General features: G+C 40.0%; 1 protein-coding gene across 1 annotated transcript in view; it reads right to left on the bottom strand.

Annotated features, from left to right (window-relative positions):
• Window positions 1-9,661: 9,661 nt before the first annotated feature.
• LOC108775390 (uncharacterized) overlaps window positions 9,662-16,638 on the bottom strand; it is a 14,567-nt gene continuing 7,590 nt past the window's right edge. The window contains exons 3-6 of the mRNA XM_018541736.1: window positions 14,989-15,124; window positions 13,216-13,349; window positions 11,447-11,753; window positions 9,662-10,799 (exon numbers count right to left, since the gene is read on the bottom strand). Coding sequence (XP_018397238.1) covers window positions 10,714-10,799; window positions 11,447-11,753; window positions 13,216-13,349; window positions 14,989-15,124 — 663 coding nt within the window. The 3' untranslated portion in view covers window positions 9,662-10,713. The remainder of the gene's footprint in view (window positions 10,800-11,446; window positions 11,754-13,215; window positions 13,350-14,988; window positions 15,125-16,638) is intronic.

Genomic DNA, 16,638 nt, shown 5'->3' with positions numbered 1-16,638 from the left:
TTTCTGTGCTATAGAATTAATTCTCTCTCTCTCTTCTTTCTCATCTCCCTCTTCTTTCGTTTTGACAAATCTTGACAAAATATACGCCACTTTCGCGCGGTACAAGCACCGTCTTCGCTAAATTACACTCTACAATTTTTAAGTGATTTGATAAGATCTCAAGCAAAACGCAACTCGTCGTTTCTTTTATACGCAGAACAAGTTCTCTTCGGTGAAACTTGAGTCGATCCTAAGTAAAAATTACAAAAAACGTCGTAATTATGAAGCTATTTACCTCCGAGAAAATCAAGGGATTCAAGAATGTAAATAAACAACAGAGGTTTATCTTTGATTAATTTTAAATGGGCTTTAACCGAATGGAAATTTTACTTGAGAAATGTAACGGCCGAAATATTCAATGTTGAACATTTAAAAATTGCAACGAGCGTGGTACGCCATTTAATTTCTCGCTGAGGAAAAATCAATTTCCGAGAACTAGCCTCGCGGAACTTTTCATTAAAATTTTATAGCGCGCTGGCATGGACGGTACGTTGTAATATCACGCATTAAACATGTCGAATGTGTCAACCGGCCTTTTGATTTGTATGCGTTCTATTTATAAGTGGTTTGCATGTGGAACGCGTAAATATACATAATTGAAGTAACAAGAAGCGAGCACTAAAAAGAATACACAGGAAGCATTCTATATATTATCATTTTTCTCTATTTATAATGCGTCCGCTGCGAGACGTTGTATGTATTGCAATACGTTCATACATAAATACGCACGGTTATATTTCAGTGCTGCTGCGGCCTGAAATTCAGCCAGCCCGAATCCCCGCGGTTCCCTTTCGTCTAATATCAGTTAAACGAGACCGTCGAGTGCATTTCAGCAAAGCGCTCCAGCGAGCAGCTCTTTGCACACTAATAAAACATAACGGGATTCATTCGTCCGGTCATACTCGAACTCGCTGTAAGAAACAAGTGTGCCTATATCGTCGCGAGCTGGGCGCGCCGCAGCCAAAGCCTTTGAGCACGAACATGCGGAATTGTCTGTGCAAAAAATGTCCGAGCGCCTTGTGAATATTTCAGAAACGCTCTTTGGACGAGCTGCATATAATTAGACCGGACCATGCTGACTGTCCCGTGGATCTTTGAAAACCGATTTGTCCTTTTACATTGAAAAAAAAAAAGATTAGCTGAATATGTGGCATAGAATTTTTAAATGGCTGCAACAGTCAATTTTTCGTTGCAGCAACCATCCTGGCTTCTGCGACCAAAAATTGACTGCTGCAATAAAAAATTGGATGCTGCAGCCAATTAAAAATGCTATATGCCGCATATTTTATCATCTAAATTACTGCAGCAGTCAATCTTTTCTTTCATTGTATAGAATCACCGAAATAGGCTGCGATCTCCGTAATAAAGTATTTTTAACAATTTCGAAAAACATGGTTTCAAAATTATAATTTACGCTGTGATAGCAATTTACTTATCTTCAGATATGTTGAAGGCAATCGATAACAGAATAGAGACAAGCGCGTGCTTGTACGCAATCAACCCATCCATAATTTTTATCACTTTTGCATTCTCTCTCTCTCTCTCTTTCTCGGCTGATTACCTTATAGCCGACACTCCTCCGCGTTTCACTAGTCCGCTTCTGTAGAGTCGTTAGACAATACGCGATCGCAGTGGCCAGTTGAAAAATAGCGGTCGTTGCACCGTGAATTTTTTATATGACGCGGACGAGCCAGCACGCGACATGTCGAGCGATGCGTTACGGATAACTCGTAATGTGGACGTGGGCGCTGAATAATAGCTACTTGCTGAGGAAGAGCTTCGATTCCGCGCGCAATTCATAGCCGCACCGCGCGCTACGAGACGCTCTCGTATACCGGAATGCAATTTGTATTAGCAATGATATATCAGTAATTGCAACATCACGGAGCGCAGGGAGCGCAATTGCACTCGCGACAAGTCCGCCGCTCGCATTCGCATATTCGTGATATCGCGAGTACAGCGGAGATTACCATGTCCAACTGTAATGACATTACCTTCTGTCATCGAACCGCGTCATTTATCGCCGGTTTTGCAATCGCGTTGCAATTACAAGGGATATATTCGCTCAGTAAATAGAATGTTATCCATCAGTTTGCATTTACGAAGAAAAAAGTCGGGTAACACAAATACAAATAAATAATGATACTTTTGTACGTTAATCTGTCTTTTTTTTCTAAATTATAATATTATTTGTTTATATTATTTATTATAAATTATTTGATTTATTTATTAACTACTTAAGTTAGTAATGCGTGCGAAAAAAGGATTAATGCGAATGCAGTTTCAAGATATGATATTTTAAGTTTTAGAAAAGAAGCGCTAACTCGGTATCCTTATTCCCTACCCAGTCGTTCTATAATTCATCGAAAAATACATTTCTCTGAAAGGCTGTTTGCTCGGGCCACCTAAATATTTATTTCCAAAACGTTGAGTTAAGTTTCTCGCCGTCCATCACAAGCTGGCAGAAATTGTTCTTGACGAACTCGTAGAACGAGAGTAACTTGCGTCCCCATGGAAGCGGAATACATCTGTCTAGAATCCGGGTCCTGTATTCATATTGTATACGCCTATATGACACCGAATATATTTTACATATTAATATCGAATATGTATGCATTTATGTCCCAAATGTGAACTCTGCTTGTCTCTCATTTGTATACATTTGTGTCTCAGGCGGCGATCTCATTCGAGCTTGCACAAAGCTCGCGCGTATGTGTGACGTTATACCGTTCGTGTTACAAGACGAGAGGTCCCTGGAAAAGACGCGCTCCTCGTCCTCATCAAATACACGTTCTTACCTAAAGACGCGGTAATTATGATAATTGGCCGTAATTCTCTAATAGCCTTCGAAAATGCAATTAGAATCGCATGACCGCGTTTAGCGCTAAATGCGGCGTGGCCTAGGCGAACCCGAGTGACCCCGCGGTGGTGTATTCGCCAGGTACAGGAGGTCGTACCTGAGCACGCACGCGTAACGGCTGCGGACGAGCACCCCGAAAACGACGTTAAACCAGCAGCACACGCGGCGCGCGACGGCCAAGCGCTGATGAAGAGGCTCCCACACAGACACGCGGCCGCGAGATAATTCACCACGGATGGGGACCGTGAAAAATTTAAGGCCGCATTAAATTAAGAGAGCGGAGCCCCGCGCACGTCGTCGTCGCGACACACGTTGTGTCGTACTGCCCCCGGCTCTATAAACTCGAAACTCCTGTGGCGAAACACGTCCATTTCGTGACGAATTAAGCCATTCAATTAGACCCACGCCAAAATACGTTCTTTCGGTATGCGTGATGCGCCACGCGTGTCGCGCCGCGATAATGAAGAAGCATAGACACGCTCGTGTGCGCGTCGGACGCACGCTTCCATCTTCCGTACAGATGTGCTTGATGACTTCGTCACGCCGCCGCCGCGCCGGTCACTGAAACCCGTTTTGGCCGATCTACATAAGCTGGAATAAAAATTGAAATAAAATCCTATTTGTAATTTTAAATATCTAAGAGTGGAAATATATTTAATTATAGTTCTCACAGAAAAAGAAGATATATTACACTATTATAGATCATAAAATGCTATGTAATAATCAGGTTTTAGCTGTGATTACTATTTTTAGCGCTGTCCTATTTTTCCTTATTATAGCTATGAATTATTTGCACTCTCCCAAACATAATAATTTATAAAAGAAGTGTATCCGAATAGAAATAATGTAGTTGATTATTATCTATTTTTATCTTGCATTTCTGTTTCCGTCTACTTTGGAACTATTTCGAATAGATATTATTATCTATGTAAATGCACGCGTAATTGGAGTCCGTGTGTGTTACGGATAACAAGTTATTAAATCCTTTATACACGAGAGTAAATTAAAAATAAAATGTTTTGTGTACTCTGTAAGGACAATAACTCTAATTTGTCAAATATATCTTCTATGTTGCACGGCATATCATATCTCGAATTTGCGCGTCGTCTGAAGCGGAGTTAACGTAATCTCGCGCGGACGTGTAACTTTTATTTCAAATGTAACTTGCACGTATCTCGCGTGTAATTTCAACGGTGTAACGTGCGAACTTCTCGGATTGTTATTTTCCAGTTTCAGTACCTTCCACGTAGTGAATACACGTCAGAGTAGTCGATATGCGGCATCGGTCGTCTACGACACGTGCGTTTTACATTCGCGATGTTAGGTATTCGCGATCGCAGATTTCGCGATTGCATGCCCATGTCCGTTATCTTATCGAGGTGCGGCATCGTCGGGAAAATTATCAACCTTCCAATGGCGCATATGCAGCGAATAATTCTCCGCAATTGAAAGTCGATACGTTTCGCGGAAGTGGGACATAAAGGATCGCGTTGGTATCCCGAATTTTCTTTCGTCAGCGATGAATTTAGCATCCGATTAAAGACGATGTCTTGACCAACCGTCCTCTTTTTCCCGGACATAGGTCTCTTTTTTTTCTTAGGACGTTAGGGGCATCCAGAGGGAGACTTTTCTAAAGGCCGGGATAATTATGAACATCCGAGAATCTTCTGGAAATTTTCTAAATATTTTACTTTGACTCCTCTAGCGTTACCTTGTATTAGTCTTAGATTAAATTTGTAATAGGTGTAGCGAACCTTAAGCCGTAAGATCAATTAGTCCCGAAACACGGTAGGTACAGCGCAAGCTTTAAGCCGTAAGAGATTGGTCGAATGTGAGCAGAATAATTGATTATAATTGGTTAATTTTTTACGACTTACTACACTTATTGTGTTTCAAGACTTACAGTCCTGAATATAAAGAGAATAATCGACTACGATTAACATCATACATTAAATTGGTACTATTAATAGATAATTATACATGTGAAATTATTCATTGACTGCGCACTGATCTACACGCATTTTTGTATAGGTTTGGCCAGTTACAAGTAAAATATCCGAGATTTTTAGTAATTAAAAAAAATTTTGATATTAAAATAATAAATTGTGGAATAAAGTAAGAGTTGAAAAGCATCTCAAAATGAACCAAGAGCGAGAAACGGGTATTCGTCGCGATAACCACTATACTGACGTATTTTACGCTAGTTTCATATTTATACATGAGTTTTGCGTCAATCATGTAAAATGCAGCTTGAAATGTCGCACGCTTTATTAGCTCGACATATATTTCGCGTGTACACAATAATTGAACGTAACTTATTCATACGTGCGATGTTTACGACCGCGAGCTCGATGGTAATTCGTCGCTTTTGCGCCGTCGTGACCGAAAGATGATCGGAAATATTGTAAATATTCACGAGCGTCCGCGCGCGAATCATCGCTGCTTATTTTTCTAGCGATATTTTTTCACCGGGAGAAAAGCGGCCGGGAAAGCATTATCGCAATTAATCAAACGTCGTATATCGACCGATGAACGGAGAGCGGACAAAGAATGGTTGCGTCGCTGTCACACAGCACAAATTACGGCGCGATTATCTCTGCGGTTCGCGGATTCGATTTATTCGCGTTAGGAATCAACGGTGCCATTCGTTATCGATATGACAAAAATGTCAGCCGCTAGGTATTTTCACGCGAGCGTATATATTCTTGTGAAAAGGCCTCGACATTACCTGCGCCAAGTGGAACGAATGCAGGTGCGATGAGTTCCATCGCGAAATTTGACTGTTGATTATCAACTGTACTTTATCGAGGATATCTTTTTGTTGCTCGTGTGCTCTTCACACAACGCGATGCTCTGCTCGCTGATGATCTGCTTGGCTAATTTTCTTCGGCGCATGCAAAAACAGAAGCGTAAGTGTGACGAGAACCTGCATAAGCCTGTTTTTTTTTTTAGCTGAACTCTTGCATAGGTCAACTTTTCTCTTTTTTTTTCTCCAACGTGGAGAGAAAACAGAATTAAAAAATAAACCGTACAAGAAGTTGAGCTAAAAAAGTAGACCGATCTAAATCGTGCCTTTAACACATTCGTCTGATGTTTTTACTTCACGCTACAATTTTAAGAAACGACATTATATCGAATGTCCTTTTTTCAAATATTTTATTTTTACAGTATATATGATATTGCATATATTTATGAAAATATTCGTAAACTACTTTTATGTGATTCTCGATACAGAAGATAAGTGAAGTCGAAAATATCTTATATTCTTAGCAATTTCGTTATACGAACTTAAATTTTTTAAAATAAATAAAGATTCTGGAGAATATCGAGATGATTAAGGATTCTGAAAATAAATGTTGAATAATGCATCCAGCATAGTGCTTTGCCGTGCATAGAAATTAGCCAGCTCCATGCGAATTTATTAACAATGTCCAATTGCTTGGCGCGATACGTCTTGCAAATTTGCCGAGAGCCTCAAGGGAGAAGTCGGCAGGTGCGTACGCAAGCAGCATACCATCTCCGGGACTCACCCTCCTCCAACAGCGACTCCATGGCGCTCAAACTTTAGCAGAGGGTAGCAGAGGTCCAACGAGAGTTCGCGAAAATTCTTACGACGACGAGTATATTTTGCGCTTTTGTTGCCAATCTGGTGCCAAAGATCTCGCGTATGTTCGGCGATGCTCAACGATCGATGTTCTCATCAGTCGTGCGGTACTCTAGATCTATCACCGTATCGCGCAAGTCCCACGTGACTTCTACAAAACACCGAGATCTATTTCCTCGCGAGCATTAATATCGGATCGAGTCAAAGGTCAAAGTGGAAATACGCGAAGAGTAATTCCGCGACTCGATTATTGGATTCACCCGGGTGGTGTGTATTTGCGAAATGCCACGCACGCACACATTCGCAGGAGGCACGCACTTGCAAGAGCGACGTCAGCGGAAAGCAATCTCCCTCGGAAGATCGGATGCGGAATACATTAGCCGCATTAATGCGTTTGCATTAAGATTGTCGGTTGTTGAAGTTCGTCTCGGTTGCGCATCGTTTTACATCTCTATATAGAGAAAGCATGGTAATTCGCGATACAGATGCGGTGAGTAAACGCGAGGTGTAAATTGCGTTCGGTTGCAATATCACCCCGCGTCAAACATTACGTGGCGACCGACAAAATCATAAAGGACGCCGAACACCTGTAGAAATTCAACGACACTTCCGTGTCGATCGAGCACCACATCTATTATACACAGCGACCGGTTAGTGGGAATTCTCGTCGAATTATTTCGGAAATTCACGGCAATGCGAGCTCGCGTTTACGTAAGGGTTAAACTCGCGCACGAGAAACGCCACGCGAGAATCGCCAGGTCAACACGATTCCTCCACCAACGGGATTTCCGCGAATTCTCACGTGGCACTCGACTCGCGTGAAGTACGCACGCGGCACGATTTTTTACCATTCGCCACCCCGAGAGAAGGATCGCTCGGACTGTACGGCGATTCTCATCCTTTCACGAATCCCCGACGTGACGCCGCTCCGATTTTCCGTCGCCAAGCAACGAAACCCTCGTTCGTGTGCGAGTACTCGCCTACTGATACGTACTGGGCTGCAGTATCTCGTTTGCCGATATCCGTGAGCGCCTGACGTATGCACACACACCCACGGTCTGGCGCCATCGATTGCCAGCCGCCCCTAGTCTCGTGGTCCATATCCGAGGATCAGAAACGAGGCGTTATTTCGTTCAGCATAATTTTCCCCAGGCGATATGGGAGAGAGAGAGAGAGAGAGAGAGAGAGAGGACCTCTTGTGCAGTAAATAATAAATGTGTTTACAATACCCCATTGTTGTAAATAGATGCAGCGGTCACTTTCGTGAGCAGTATCGAGGATCTAAATTAAATATTGTAGGTGAATTTCGATCCATGGCGATATATGGGCTCTGTTAGTATCAAACGATGTTTTTGATACTATTATTATTATAGGATATACAGTTGTAAACACTTTTTGCATCAACATAAGATTATTTAATGTGCATAGCTTTAATATTGAATTTTTTGTACACATGTCACTATTTTTTATAAATCAAATTATTTTTTAAATTCAGTTGAAGTGATAGAAAATATACAAGAAACGTCGAGAAAATTTTAAAACTTTTTCAACGAGAGTCATTAAATGCGAGGTCTAGTGTTTTTGTTATTGACTATTGAATTTTCATAAATTCTTGGAAAACTGTCATTTTCTTATACTTACAAGAAGAGCACTACGATAAACAATCACATTTACGCGGATTGTCACATTTTTGCTGACACTTCAACTATTCAACGAGATCGTTACATATGATAAGAGATAAAAGAAAAAAATATTGAAAATTTTCGAAGCTATTTCAACTATCTGAACTAGATTTACGTAATGTAAAATTTGTTAAAATATGAATTCTGAAATAATTATTAATGTTTCTTTTTTGAGAAATCGTCATATCAAATATTATTCTAAAAATATGTATTTAACGTTTATTTTTATCATACTGTCTATTATGAATATGATTAATATAAATATGATTAATATGAAACTCACAAAATCAAAGTGTGAAAATTAAATTGTTATAATTAAAAAAAAAAGATATTAATATTATACAGAATAATTGCGGCTGTATTTTAAGAGATTCATAGAAGAAGGAAGCCATTAACAAATTTGATATTCCAGGTTATTTGAATACTAACCCAATTTTCCTGGCATACAATTACGAACGGACAAGTATCAAAAATACCTGTGTGGTTATATTATATATTTCGCATAACGACACAGGGTAAACATTACGGCGTGCAATAATTGAGTTATCACACTAACGGCGTACACACGACGGTCATGCATAAATAAATATAATAATCCGCAAAGCGGCGTTCCTCAATTCGCCAGGCAAATTAACGCGCGCTTTTGTCGAATGATATTTTATTTAATGTTCACGGAAATCAAGCATTTTCACCGGTAGTCAACTGCCGGCTCTCTTCTTTGCATTCGTACATTATTTAAACGACGACATCGTTTTAATGCTGATCTGAATCGTTTCAAATGGATAGGTATTGTTCTAGTATAGAAAATAAGATTATACTGTTGACGCGCAACGCGCGTCACTAGAATAACTAATATACAATAACTAGTACATAACAAAATTTTATTTTTTAATAAGAATAATTGTTTTGCACTCACATTGTGCTATACTTGGTATCATATTATCATATATATGATATATTCTCATATCATTATATTAGTAATATTGATATAAGGATCTACATATATATACATATACATCATGGGCGAAATCAAACTTTTATACTCATCTGGATAATTGTATTTACAGCTGTATAATAAAGAAAAGGAAATTAGAAAAATTATTTTAATTGCAAATATATTTCAGATATTCTATTCTTTTGTCTCAGCTTTAATTAATGATATTTTAGTTTTAACGTAACTTTTACTAAAACATTCATCGGAAATTCATTTGAGATAAAAAACGAATGGTATGGAATATCGATACGAGAAAACTGCGCGCGATATAATTTACGATGTTAACCGATATTTGATGAATGGCAATAGATTCTATTTGCATGATGTGGATGTAAAAAAAAACGTATTAGAATGCAGTGTGAATTGCTGCGAAATGTAAGAAATAGAGGTTACACACAAAGAAACACAGTGACAGAGTGTATACTTAATGAATTTATAATAAACTCCATAAGACGTACTGTACATCAATTAAATCAGCCTCATTTAATAAATCAATTACGCTTTAATACAAAATGGAATGACTGAGATACACAAAGTTGTGTTGTTATCATATAACTCGATATAGCACATCTTTATCTCGCTTATCATATAGTACATAGTCCCTAAATAGCAACACAAGAAAGAAATTCGCGCAAATATCCGATTCAGGTACATCATCTCGCACACTGTAAAATACTTAGGCGGGCCGCAATATATATTTTCTCGAACACTTTTACTTATCAGTTATTCGTACAGAGAAAAAGTATGACAGTGTGTGTGTGTGTGTGTGTGTGTGTGTGTAATCGAGCGATTTTACATACTCGTATATCTGTCGTGTTGTATGCATTTATGTTCGGTATATGTTCGTATTACGTGTATATGTGTCTTTACGTTGTCGAGGAATACGCACGTACATTCATGCTACGTTATAGTCTCCTTCTGAGTTATAAAAGTACGAAAAAAAAACTATCTTCTCATACGATGCGACGAAACGTACTATATGTATGTAATACGTATACCTACACATTGCAAACACATTATTCCCGCTGGAAGGAAGCAAGAGTACATGGTCTAATAATAATAATAAAATAACTCCTGAATATATATATCGCGAGTATATATATCCAGCCGCGTCTGTGTCGTCGCTGTAGTGCATTTTGGACATTTCGTTGATCGTTGGATGAGTGAACGTCGGATAAATCATCTCGCTGGAATTCGCCCTTCGTCCACGATTTTTTTTTTTTTTTTTTTTTTCGGCCTTTTCTGTCGTCCGAAGCCGATCGAACTATCGGTTGCGTCCCGTCACTTCCATTCCTCCACCACATTCGAACAAGCCTTTCAAGTTTCATCACTGTGACGTGACCCAAGGAGCTTCCTGTATTCGTTCTAGTTGGATATTACCGCTGCGTGGTGATTCGAGGCGATCCCATAGAGGAAACGTCATCATCGCACAAAGCGCCTCTCGAGTCTTCCTTCTCCTCCTCCTCTTACAAACACGTCAACGTACGCAAAGTGTTCCAAAGCGCGTTTCTCGAAAGATGCACTATATATGCTTTTAACGAATGACGATTAGAAGAAGCGCAAACAATTCCAAAACGATCCTCGCCGACGGCCGCAGGCTCACCGTGGAGGACCCCAGCACTGAAAAATTATCGAACGAGATGCTCTAATAATACAATATCTCCTACTTCTTGTTTGTGTTTTTCTTTCTCAAGGGATTAAGTCGCACGAGCGGAGGAATTCAGATCGCGGCTCAGCGGCGTGGCTTTCTGAATGCCCCGACTGTGTTCCGAAGCAAACGCCTAAGGAGTTCAAAGAGTTCGTCGAGTCTGCCGGATATTGTTCGAGCTCGAAAAAATTAGAACTCTCTCTAAGCAAATAAACCCGCAGCTGGTCCGCGTCTAGAGGTGTCTTGAATTCCGATAAATAATCGAAGATATAATAAATAAGCGATGATTTTTTACGAGAATTATATCTCCTTGAAATAATGAATATGACTCCGTCACGTGGCGTAATTTATTTGTATGTACATATGTATGTTTCTCTCTCTAGATGGAGTTATGTATAAATAATTTAAAAGTAATTCAATTTCCAACCTTTAAAAGTGAGATAAAATAAACTATACGTAATATACATATGCATACATATTTTAAATTCTCACGCATTCTCTCGGTATTTAGTATTTTATAATTTACACTTTAAATCGGTACTTAATCATGGAGTTATAATTTATGTGCTCCTTAGAGCAGTCAATCAAGTAACGCAAGCATATTGCAAACAAACGTTACCTTTTACTCCAACCTGCCCGTCAGGTTTCTTCTGGCCGGTCTGAAAATTTGGCGGTGGCTGGAGGTAGTTGATGCCGACGATAGTCGCGGCAGGCTCGTAATGTATCACTCGCGGCCGATCCTCCTCGGCGCTGACTTCCGTGCTCTGCCAATAAATATCGTATATCGACGCGCTGCAACGTATCTTCAGCTTGCCGCTCACAAAGTGATCGTGCGAAACCAGGAACTGGAGCCCAATTTGCGAAATCTGCCACTCCGATTCGTTTGTATCGAGCGGGCCGTACGTGCGAACGTGCGCTTTGAGAGGCTGAAGGGAGAAAAGAAACAGAAAAGATACAAATTATAGTGTCAACGGGATTACGCAAAACTTCTCTAAATATGTTACAGTTATACAAAATAATGCGTCCACACCTGAGAAATGTACTATCTGCTTGTTTTATTAATAAAAACCAAGTTTGCCATTTATCTTTAATACAAATTCTATTATACAATACTATTATACCGGTCTTTAAGCAAAACGTCTTCTAATTGGTTAAAAGATATCGGAGGAGGAAATCTGTTTCTTACTCCGCTTCTCAAAACTACAAATAATGGATATTAAAATCAGGCGATTACATTGGCCGGGAAAGATAAAGTTTTGGAAAAATAATAATTTTGGAAAATACGTAGAATGAGAAGAAAATTTTCTCCTTCGATATCATTTGTATAAGAAACTGAGAAAGATATTCTAAATAAAATAGTACAACGATCTCTATTTAAGCATTGAGGGACTATTCGGAACGACAAGGACAGAATATATATGCATGTATTAAAAAAGCAAATAATGAACCATTCTCTTGTTGAACAAAACAAGTAGTGAAATAAATGTGTATTTCCCAGGGTTGTTTTGTCTATTTTCTGTAAATATGTATAGCATATAAATGTAATGTAGATAATCAATTTATAACATCAGAGCTGTATATATATTTTGATATAGTAGTAAATGATCTCAAATATATTATATTTAATTTTAGAAAGTTAATTAGGTTTCATTATTCGATGGCCGTGATGAGTTAACGATAGTATAATATAGCTTGTTAAGAGATAAAATAAATATTGATATTGTGGTATAAGGTTAAAATAGTATATTCGCGCTGCTTCATATGTCATTAATTCTGCTGTTATATAAATTCTCGATGTGGTACAGCGATTTCAATTTTCCGACAATCATGCGTTCGTGCCTAGTAGTGAAATAATTTACGTAGAGGTGCGTTGACGTAAGGTGATTAAGGAAACTATTTTGAGCATTGCAAATGCTCGTTTTGTAAAAATACTTAAAAATATACTGATGTTAAAAGTTTTTAGCATTTTATCGTTTAATTTATGATTCTTATTAAAACGGTAGATTTAATTACTTAAATTATTACTAAAAAATTTAACTAATTAAATATATATATATATAATATATATACAAAGATAAAAAATTTTTCAGACATTGTCTCAATCAAGCCTTAATCAAGAGATATTTACATTAATATTATACGCTAATTGAGAATCGGAATATTAAATTATTTTCCGCACTGCGGATGCTGCTCGCTCCAACTTTGGAACATCTCGAAGAGGAACGTATCCCATAAGCTCCCTTGTCTCTGACGTTTGATCAGGGATAATGGATCAAAGCCGGGGTAAACTAAATAGAGGTATCTGATCCTCCTCTCCCACTCCTTTCCATCCGTCTATCCTCTCGTCTAACCGCGCGCGCATTACTATCATTAGCAGTTAGAGCATACCTGTCGATCGTTGATATACCAAGTGAGATTCGCGGCGGGTTTGCTCCGGCCAGATGTGCAGTTCAAACGTAGCGGATCGTCGACGCGGTATTTCCTCTTTAGTCCCTGTATCGACGGCATCTCAGAGGGCAATTCTGCGAAGGCAATATATACTCCACATATATAGAGTGCTCCAGATCTTAGCCACCCCAGTCCCTGCCTTAGTGAGCCACCCTCTGTGCATACGTACTATTTCGTAGTGTCGAAAGCAGATTTTCTCTCGAAAATATCACAAGGAGAACTACTCTTTTCAACAAATCTTCGGTTTCTCACGTTAATGTGTTCGCAGTCAATTTTCAAATTGCATATCCCAAACTGAAGTAAAGCTCATTTCGTCTAAGATTAAGTCCCAAACACATATAAAAACCAATCGTTTAGTAACAATTACAACAAATATATTTTTTTAAGTAAAATTATTTTAACCGAATATTTGATTGAAATTATTTTAGTCAACGCGTTATATTATATTTGATAATTCTTTAGGTTCGGACCACCCTGTACATACGCAAGCGACCAAGCATCGCATAAGCTTGCGTGCAGCCGAGACGTTGTCGCTTTGACCGGGCTTGACCGGATCCGTCGTCGTTCCCTAAAGCCCGACACAGTCGAAACTTTCGGCGATGACGGTTGGTCGATACGAAGGGGCGAGACGGCATTTCTCACGCATTCTCGTCCCTCGTACGAAAAATTTTTCTCTCACGATCTACTTAGACGGAGAGATTCGCGCTCGCGTGCTCCCGACCGTTTCACTATATCGGCACGCGCGTTGTCAAGTATAATACGCACACCCGCACAAGTCGTTACAGGCACCTGTACGTATATTATCTATGTACGTGTCGTCGCGCCCGGCAGCCCGGAGCTCTGAAAATATTACTTTTTCACTTTTTACGGTGGAACGTAAATTCGTGCGCCTCGTCGCACCTTTACGACGAAACGGGGAGAACGCAACGAATATAAAAGTTTGCGTCGCGCCGCTCTCTAACGCGAGCGCGAGACGCGAGAATTGAATAGTCCCCGGAAGATTTGTGTCGCGTCTCCGCGAGCTTTCGAGCGCGCGCGAATATGTATATAATTACTATATATACAGTATATATTTCCTTGTTCCTCGTTTGCGAGCCGCGGCTGGTTGTGACGCGCGCGCGAGACACGAGTAATTAAAAAAGACATTTAATTCTCTCCGGGAGTACGTTCGTACGTAATATCAGAGAATAGATTACGGTATATTTGAAAAGGAAGTCCCGGCAAAATGTTACCGGGACAGAATTTATCGGATGCCACGTTTTAATGAAGGAACCTCGAAAATAGCGACGTGCAGTTTACGTTTTGTTAAAATATATTACTGAAACGCGCACATGCAATCCCTGTAAAAGGCGTCGCGTCGCGAGGCATAGGAATCTCTCTTCGTTTTTCTCTTTTTCCCCTCTCGCCTCTTTTTTTTCGAGCGCAAAGCGCCTTGGTTCGTCGATCTTACAGTAAATTATCGTAAAAGTTTTATTAACGGCGAGAGGGAGAGAGAGAGAGAGAGAGAGAGTGCGATTTAAATAGCGCGCTTATTATTATTCCCCTTATCAAAAACTCGATATCGCAGGGATAGTCGGCCGTAAAGTGCAGGATTGCTACGTACATAATGACGCTCTACGTACGTTTTTACGTTTAGTCGACGATGGCGTCCTAAGTTGTAAACTTAACCGGGTATACGAGTAGGAAGAGCAGTCCGCGGAAGAAGACACTTACCGACGACGCTCATCGACGCGTAAACTATAGCTGTGTGGAAGGAAGGTGCATCGGCTGATACCTCGCAGCTGTACACGGCCGCCGTCTCCACTTCCAACTTCGTCAGCACGACCTGCGTCGCGTTGCTCTCCGTTTTCTGCGGAACAAGGATAATTCATTACGATCGGATAATGAGCACGTATTAGCGCGAAGGCGTCGTCGTCTTCGTCGTCCTTCGTCGTTGCGATTATCGGGGACACCACGAGGAGACCGCGGGAATTCTCCGGGGTGGATATGCGCGGCATGTATATACATACGCGTACATACATGTACGAGAATACGTAACGGACGCGCTTACGACAGGAATCCGTCCAATCCATTAATGACCAATGCTTCCGCCAATCGCGCGACATGCGAGCGATTGGCGCGACCTGGTTACTATTCGGTATCAGAGCCCCGGTTTGATTCCCAAACGGGAAGACCGTGTCTCGCGCGCGTTTCCCCGCGGTCCATTCGCGATGTTAAATATTCGCGATGCACTCGGGCTTGCTTTTTTTCCCCTCTTCTTTTTTTTTTTGTACATATACATCGACTACCAATTGCCGAGAGTCGTTACCGGCGATGTTAAAAGTAATGAATATCGCAGCAAGGTGTCCGAATTGAGTTTCGAATTGCAGCGAAAAGCGCCCGCGGCTCAGCATTCGTATCGCAAAAATGCGACGCACAGAGCGTGTTAGAACGATCGGACGTTAAAAATCGCGCGTGCAAGTGCAATAATACAGAATGATCTATATTCATCGACTGCGTATATACGTGTCGCATCTCATTGCGTGGACAGTCGTCATAACAATCGATGTTAGATCGTAATCGGAGCTCTCATGTCCGCGGAATTTAAAACTGAACTCTGTCGGATCACATACATACCGCGTATAAAATTATATTTAATTGCGCTTTAAGCAACTGGGTTGTGTAGAAACGTTCGTAAAATATAAAATAGAATCTTATTTGAAAGAAATACTTTGAAGTAAAAATTGCAATTCAATGTCGCGCAAATTGTATATACATTTGCGGTATTGAACTGTATACTCTCTCTCTAAAATTTTTATAAAATCTCACTCTTAAAGACTGAAAATTGAGTTACTCTTTTTCAAGACTATTTCGATTTTCACTCTTTAGAGTGAGAGTACACTCCAAAAAATTTAGAGAGTACGTATAGGTACATGTACTATATAAAACTAATACAATACATATATATATTATATAAACTATACTGACGTAAATAACAAAGTGTCATCGATTCTTTCTAGCTGATGAATTACAAAAATACAATTTTTGAAAACTGTAGCATTTGCGATACCATAAATCGAATATAAGACTACAATAAAAAACGCGATAAAACTCCTGTCCAGTTAAAAAATTAAAAGGAAAAATAAAAACGGAATTTAATGGAGGGAAAGCGCGACCCACACCAGGACGAGCAACACACATCGACGAGGGCCATCAGTTACTCCTCTCGTAGGGAGACAGCTCGAATTCAAAAACTTCGATCAGCCGATATGTAGAACGGCGGTACGCTATACAGCAAGCAGGAACTGTACGTTCCGGCGGTATCGGTGTTATCGTGTTCTATTCGCAACTTCTCGACCGCAATAAATCCTCATCCCCCCCCCC

The sequence above is a fragment of the Cyphomyrmex costatus genome, unplaced genomic scaffold (genome assembly GCF_001594065.2).
Source record: "Cyphomyrmex costatus isolate MS0001 unplaced genomic scaffold, Ccosl1.0 scaffold30, whole genome shotgun sequence".
Taxonomy (NCBI): domain Eukaryota; kingdom Metazoa; phylum Arthropoda; class Insecta; order Hymenoptera; family Formicidae; genus Cyphomyrmex; species Cyphomyrmex costatus.
Note: the sequence above shows the minus strand (reverse complement) of the source record. Positions and strands in the feature narration are given on the sequence as shown.